General features: G+C 41.5%; 1 protein-coding gene across 1 annotated transcript in view; it reads right to left on the bottom strand.

Moving 5' to 3' along the window:
- Positions 1-6292: 6292 nt before the first annotated feature.
- LOC114487549 (xylosyltransferase 1-like) overlaps positions 6293-8206 on the bottom strand; it is a 176580-nt gene continuing 174666 nt past the window's right edge. The window contains exon 4 of the mRNA XM_028498027.2: positions 6293-7454. Coding sequence (XP_028353828.2) covers positions 7288-7454 — 167 coding nt within the window. The 3' untranslated portion in view covers positions 6293-7287. The remainder of the gene's footprint in view (positions 7455-8206) is intronic.

The following is an 8206-nucleotide window of genomic DNA, read 5'->3' as shown; positions in this document are numbered from 1 at the left end:
ACTACTGCAGCTCTGGAAGACCACTGACAGTGAAAACAATTTAAATTAAATTAAATTCAGTCGGCTCCAAAAGGAAACATGTGTAATGTTAATTTCATGGGGGTAGCAATGTGTAAATCTAACAGATGATGCTTAAATGAGAAAGGCAGAGAAATGACATTTGGTTAAATAATGCATCAGTGGGTAGAATTTGTTAAGACTGTCATAAAAAAATATACAAGCACAATTGAAAGTTCAGCAAGCTGTCACCTGGGCCAGGGCCCCTAAGTGTTCTCAGTACAATGTGCTTGAGAGGAGTAGAGTGGCAGCTTGGGCTGGCGGTGGTCTGCATGAATTGAGGGGACTCTGGCCAACGTCCCTGTTGACTTTTCTCATGTTTTTCAATTGACATATAGTTGATTTACAATGTTGTGTTACTTTCAGGTGTACAGCAAAGTGATTCTGCTATATACTTATATACACACACACATATACATACATATATATATTCATATATATTTTTTCAGAGTATTTTCCCATATAGCTTATTACAAAATATTGAGTATAGCTCCCTATGCTATTCAGTAGGTCCTTCTTGTTTATATATTTTATTTTATTTTTTTAGATTTATTTTTTTATAGAAGTATAGTTGATTTACAATGTTGTGTTAATATCTGCTGTACACTCACCTCAAGAAACAAGAAAAATCTCAAATAAACAATCTAACTTTACACCTAAAGCAACTAGAGAAAGAAGAACAAAGAAAACCAAAAGTCAGTAGAAGGAAAGAAATCAGAAAGATCAGAGCAGAAATAAATGAACTAGAAATGAAGAAAACAATAGCACAGATCAGTAAGACTAAAAGTTGGTTCTTTGAGAAGATCAACAAAATTGATAAACGTTTAGCCAGACTCATTAAGAAAAAAAGGGAGAGGACGCACCTCAGCAAAGTTAGAAATGAAAAAGGAGAAATTACAACTGACACTGCAGAAATACAAAGCATCATAAGAAACTACTACAAGCAACTAGATGACAATAAAACGGACAACCTTGAAGAAATGGACAAATTCTGGGAAAGGTAAAGTTTTCCAAGACTGAACCAGGAAGAATTAGAAAATATAAACAGACCTATGACAAGTAATGAAATTGAAACTGTAATTAAAAATCTTCCAACAAACAAAAGTCCAGGACCAGATGGCTGCACAGGTGAATTCTATCAAACATTTATAGAAGAGCTAACACCTATCCTCCTCAAACTCTTCCAAAAAATTGCAGAGGGAGGAACACTCCCAAATTTGTTTTACGAGGCCACCATCACCCTGATACCAAAACCAGACAAAGATATCACAAAAAATGAAAATTACAGACCAATATCACTGATGAACATAGATGCAAAAATCCTCAACAAAATACTAGCAAACAGAGTCCCACAACACATTAAAAGGCTCATACACCATGAACAAGTGGGATTTGTCCCAGGAATGCAAGGATTCTTAAGTATACCCAAATCAATCAATGTGACACAACCATATCAACAAATTAAGGAAAAAAAACCATGTGATCATCTCAATAGATGCAGAAAAAGCTTCTGACAAAATTCAACACCCGTTTATGATAAAAAACTCTCTAGAAAATGGGCATAGAGGAAACCTACCTCAACATAATAAAGGCCATATATGACAAGCACACAGCAAACATCATTCTCAGTGATGTTTTGAGAAAGTATTTCCTCTAAGATCAGGAACAAGACAAGGATGCCCACTCTCACCACTCTTACTCAACATAGTTTTGGAAGTCCTAGCCATGGCAATCAGAGAAGAAAAAGAATTAAAAGCAATACAAATTGGAAAAGAAGAAGTAAAGCTGTCACTGTTTGCAGACGACATGATACTATATACAGAGAATCCTAAAGATGCCACCAGAAAACTACTAGAGCTAATCAATGAATCTGGGAAAGTTGCAGGATACAAAATTAATGTACGGAAATCTCTTGCATTCCTATACGCTAACAACAAAAGAACAGAAAGAGAAATTAAGGAAACAATCTCATTCACCATTGCAACAAAAAGAATAAAATACCTAGGAATAAACCTACCTAAGGAGGCAAAAGACTTGTAGTCAGAAAACTATAAGACACTGATGAAATAAATCAAAGTTGACACAACAGATGGGGAGATATACCATGTTCTTGGATTGGAAGAATCAATATTGTGAAAATGGTTACACTACCCAAAGCAATCTACAGATTCAATGCAATCCCTATAGAATTACCAACGGTATTCTTCACAGAATTAGAACAAAAATTTTACAATTTGTACGGAAACACAAAAGACCCTGAATAGCCAAAGCTATCTTGAGAAAAAAAAAAACAACAGAGCTGGAGGAATCAGACTCCCTGAGTTCAGACTACACTACAAAGCTACAGTAATCAAGACAATATGGTACTGGCACAAAAACAGAAATATAGATCAATGGTAAAGGACAGAACTCCCAGAGATAAACCAAAGCCCCTATGGTCAACTAATCTATGACAAAGGAGGCAAGGATATACAATGGAGAAAAGACAGTCCCTTCAATAAGTGGTGCTGGGAAAACTGGACAGCTACATGTAAAAAAATGAAATTAGAACACTCCCTAACACCATATACAAAAATAAACTCAAAATGGATTAAAGACCTAAATGTAAGACCGGATGCTATAAAACTCTTAGAAGAAAACATAGGAATAATAATCTTGGACATAAATCACAGGAAGAGCTTTTTTGACCCACATCCTAGAGTAATGGCAATAAAAATGGGACCTAATGTAACTTAAAAGCTTTTGCACAGCAAAGGAAACCATAAACAAGACAAAAAGACAACGCTTAGAATGGGAAAAAATATTTGCAAATGAATCAACGGACAAAGGATTAATCTCCAAAATATATAAACAGCTCATGCAACTCAATATCAAGAAAACAAACAGCCCAATCAAAAAATGGGTGGAAGAACTAAATAGACATTTCTCTAAAGAAGACACAGATGGCCAAGAGGCACATGAAAAGATGCTCAACATCTCTAGTTATTACAGAAATGCAAATCAAAATTACAATTAGGTATCACCTCACACTGGTTAGAATGGCCATCATTAGAAAATGTACAAACAATAAATGCTGGAGAGGGTATGGAGAAAAAGGAACCCTCTTGCACTGTCAGTGGGAGTGTAAATTGATACAGCCACTGTGGAGAACAGTATGGAGGTTTCTTAAAAAACGAAAATTAGAGTTACCATATGTTCCAGTAACACTATTACTGGGCATATACCCAGAGAAAACCATAGTTCAAAAAGACACATGCACCCCAATGTTCACTGCAGCACTATTTACAATAGCCAGGTCATGGAAGCAACCTAAACGCCCATCGACAGACAAATGGATAAAGAAGATAAGGTACATATATACAATGGAATATTACTCAGCCATAAAAGGAATGAAATTGGGTCATTTGTAGAGACGTGGATGGACCTACAGACTGTCATACAGGTGAAGTAAATCAGAAAGAGAAAAACAAATATCGTATATTAACACATATATGTGGAATCTAGAAAAACGGTACAGATGAACTGGTTTGCAAGGCAGACATTGAGACACAGATGTAGAGAACAAACATATGGACACCAAGGGGGGAAGCGGGAGGGCGGCTGGGATGAACTGGGAGACTGGGATTGACATATATACACTAATATGTATAAAATAGATAACTAATAAGAACCTGCTATATAGCAAAAAAAAAAAAAAAAAAAAAAAAAAAAAACCCCAAGAAACAATGTCTACATTGAACCTGCCAGAAATAGACTACTGAGAAAAGCTCACATCTTGTTGAGCCCTTACAATATGCCAGGCACAGTGTCAAGTGTGTTTTTGGTTTTCTGTTTGTTCTGTTGCACTTTTCCCCCATTGAATCCTCATGAAACACCGTGAGGCAGGTACCATGGGCTAATCTGATTTCAGAGACACTACTCGCTTCTGCTTTAAATGTATTGTGAACCTGTTTCGGGGGGCAGGTGAGGGAAAGAAGGTGACTGCTTCTCACGTGGAAGCCTCTGAGCACTAGACCCTGTATTAGTCAGAGCCACACAAGGCTCTGCTGCAGTAATGCGTACGCCCTCAAATCTCAGTGGCTTGACACAACCAACGCTTATTTCTCACTCGTGTGCCACGCTGGCAGCTCCTTCCAGTGCCTATCCTCCAAGAGGAGACTTGAGGACCCACTTTGTTTCCACTGCAACTCCACCATCTCACTCAGAGTCCTCTTGCTGCACAGAGGGGTTAGGGATCAGGGTGGGGTTCACACCCACCGTTAACTGCCAGGGTCAGGAAGTGAACCATCACTTCCACTCATGTCCCTATTAGGGACACCCAGCCCCAGGACCCCACCTGGAAGCGTGGGAGTGGGCAACAGAGAGGAGAACATGGGTCCCTGGGGAGCATATGGCACAGAAACACAGTGAGTCATGTTCTAAGCCAACCAGGGGCAATTCTGCCCCCTACCGGGAACATTTAGCAATTTGTCTGAAGACATTTTGAGTTATCACGACTGGGGGAGAGGGTGCTACTTGGATCTAGTGGGTAGAGGCCAGGGATGCTGCTAAACATCCTACCATGCACAGGCCAGCACCCCAAAAGGGATTCATCAGATTCAAAATATCAAGTGCTGAGGTGGAAAAACTGCTTGAAACCAGTGATTTGCAAAAGATTCACTGGGCAGCTTATCAAAATGCAGATTCCTGGGCTCCTCAGAGGAGCTCACTCTCCTGGCAGCTTTCACAAGGCCCTCTGGTGATCGTGATGATCGCTAGTTGTGGACCCCACGCAGGGGAACCTCGTTAGGAAAATGAGACGAGAACGCCAAGGGTGAGGGGAAGAAGTGCCGATGGAACGGTGCCGAGACGCTCCCCGAACGTGTCAGGGTCAGTGTGAGACAGCTGTGCCAGGGAAAAAAAAGCTGACATTTGTTAAGTGCCTCTCTCCGTCTCTCTCTCGCAAGCGTTGAATTGCAGGGAACATATTCTAAGCCTAACCTGTCAGCCAATGACAACTAAATTACTAACCTCGCCTTCCCCCATGTCCCGTATCCCTGTCAGACATGCAGCCACATTAACAGAGGAATGTTTCCTGGAGATGCATCCCCAGCATCGGGGAAGGTGACCCTTTTGCCAGAAAAGAGCCACGTGGTCACATACTTCAAAGGGGCCAGGGGACTTGGGCTTGGATAGAAATAACCCAAAGGAGAGGGAAGCAAGACCAGAGCAGTAGAGCAAAGCCGAGTGGTGCAGGCTCCTTTTCCCATTTCTGCTTTTTCCTTACCACTCACTAGAACTGACTTCCCAGCATCCTCTGCAGTTACATCTGGCCCAACGACTGCATTTTAGCTAATAAAGTGCAAGTGTAAGTAACAAGCATGCATTTTAGGCTTGACCCGTGGGTACCTCCCTCTCACTCTCCTCCATGCTTTCCCCCCTCCACTTCTGGATGCAGAAGAGCACGGCGATCTGTGTGTTGAAGCTGGTGGAGCCATAGGACTGAAGGGGCCTGGGTCCCTGAATCACCAGTTGGAGGGGAACCAGTTTCAGGAACATTCATTTTGGATGGCATAGCATTGAGAGACAAGCCTCCTTCATGTTTGAGGCATCATACGTTACTGGGTCTGTTTCTTACAGCAGCAAATGTTGCCCTAAGTAATATACTGACTGCACATTTGGGCTCTGAAAGCAGAAAAGTCTAGGACCAGTGCCTGCTAACAGTGTGATCTGGAGAAGTTACAGGAACCTCTCTGAGCCTAATTTCCTCGGATGTAATGGAAATAATATACTTGGGAGGATTAACCTACATATTTTAATTAAAGGGTGTGACATAGAGTAACCATCCAGTAACTGGTAGCTATTACATATGCTCTCAGCCTTGGCCTGTCAGCAACCAGTCGGGGACATGAATGGAAGGCAAGGCACGAAGCCAGGCACAGGTACAGGCGTTTAGTTATTATCCTAAACTTTCCAAACGGTGCTTGAATGAGCAAACACCTTTAGCAGCATCACCTTTTATGAGGATCAAGCATGTGCAGGCCTCATCTCCCCTCCAGGGCAAGATCCACTGTGACTCCGCTCGTTTTCTTTCTCAGTCTCAGCAGAGTGCTCTGTGCAGAAGATTACTCAGTGCACGTTTGTTTGTGACCTGATGCAGGTAAACTACGACAATTTAGAAAACATGGACTTTAATTAATTACTTATACCTGGACAATTTATTCAACATCCTATCCCAAGTGCTTAGCCCAGGGCCTAACACATAGTATACCCTGATTCAGTATTTATAGAATAAATTTGTAGTATCTTTTTCGACACAAGCAGACTTCATTTCTTATTTCACATCCCTCAAAAACCATGGTGTCAGCTCCTGGAATAAGACTGACAAAAGAGAAACTATGCATATTTATTTATTGAAGAGAGGAAAAGCAGAGGATGTTGGAGAAATGGGGAAGTGACAGGTACATGTTTTTATATCAGATCAAAAAAAGAACATGCACTTTAATACTTTCAAGTCAGGTGGACCTCTCTCTGTGAGCAAATGGTTCAATCTCTTGAAGTCAATGGGTGTGGCAGAAACAGCTAACCACCCATCAAAATCCATTCTCCCCTCTCGTCTGTAGATGGGAAAGTGGCTTCCCAGCTGGGACAGCACTTCTGAGGCCCTCGTGCAGCCAGGTGGATGAAGCCCCTCTTGGTTTAAGACAGGGCTCAGCAAACTTCTTTTGTAAGGGGCCAGAGAGTAAACATTTTGGACTTTGTGGGTTATATAGTCTCTGCTGCAACTACTCTACTCTGCCCACGTATGAGAAAGCAGCCCCAGACAACACCTAACCAAACGCATGTGGCTACATTCCAGCAAAACTTGACTTACACAACAGGAGTGGGTGCCATAGTTGAGCAACCCCGGGTTTAAGAGAAACTCAGCCACCCAAATATAGTCACTTGCCTTCCAGAAAGAGCCATCTGATTAGACATTCTGCCCTGCCTGACCACCGATTCTTACGACGCATACAAGCACACAAACAGATACACATATTTTTCCAGTTATAACTGGTCTGTGTCCCAGAAATTCTCACCATTTCCTTTTACATCAACTCTGCCTCACCTTTGACCACACCTCCATGGGCCATGTCACTGCCCCGTTCCTTCCACTTTCGCAGGTTGGACTCCATAATTTGCACGGCCCAGTATAAATGAAAATGCGGGGCCTCTTGTTCAAAAATGATGAAGAATTTCAAGAGAGTGAAATCAGAGCAATAAGTCAAATGCAGGCCCTTCTGGGCGTGGGCTCTGAGCGACTGTCCAGCTGGCACGTCTGTCCATGAGCCAGCCCTGCTCATTTGTATCACCATCATCCAGCCCCAAAAGTTTTCTAACTTCTTGACAAGTAAAGAAACTTTCCACCTTCTTGCTGCCTGAAGGGTTTCGGGAATGGTTTTACACATCACAGGAAGAAGGAGAGGAAGAAGAATGGAAAAAAAAGAAACCCAATTTTCTTTTAGTATATTACTTGTCAGACAGCGAAATGGGATATAATTACGGTGTGACATTTCCAACAGCAAATATGTTCCAGTGTAAGCAATTAACACCAGTTCTTTTGGCAGGCTTAAAAAGATTACTCAGAGACTGTGGTAAGTTACAGTGCCCCATGAATAATAAATAATGTAAAACCACAGCTAAGTTGCACACTGGGACCAAAGTTCAAATTTCTTGATGAAAATGGATTGAGTACTGTTAACCCTCTGCTGACTTCATGGGGTGTAAGCAGATCGGATCATGGTTCTCTGCATTTATCTAAATTACTTATTTACCTTGCTCCTAAGAGCATCTGCTCCCTCCCCCCCCAAAAATTTGCATGTATTTATTTCAGCTGCTGGAAATCTGCATAAAGCAGTGGGTTTGGAGGTGACCCCTCAGGGGTGGACAGACTGGGGAGGAGACAACTACACTGAGACCTATCTATCATCTTTGGGTGTTGTCATGGTTTAATGTCTTTTCTCAAGTCCTATGATTTAGAATGTACACCTGGATGTGTGTCCCCATCCAGTCTTTTTTTTTTTTTTTTAATAAACTTATTTTATTTATTTTTATTTTTGGCCGTGTTGGGTCTTCGTTGCTGCGCGTGGGCTTTCTCTAGTTGCAGTGGGCGGGGGGTACTCTTCGTTGC

This window comes from Physeter macrocephalus, chromosome 14 (assembly GCF_002837175.3).
Source record: "Physeter macrocephalus isolate SW-GA chromosome 14, ASM283717v5, whole genome shotgun sequence".
NCBI lineage: Eukaryota > Metazoa > Chordata > Mammalia > Artiodactyla > Physeteridae > Physeter > Physeter macrocephalus.
Note: the sequence above shows the minus strand (reverse complement) of the source record. Positions and strands in the feature narration are given on the sequence as shown.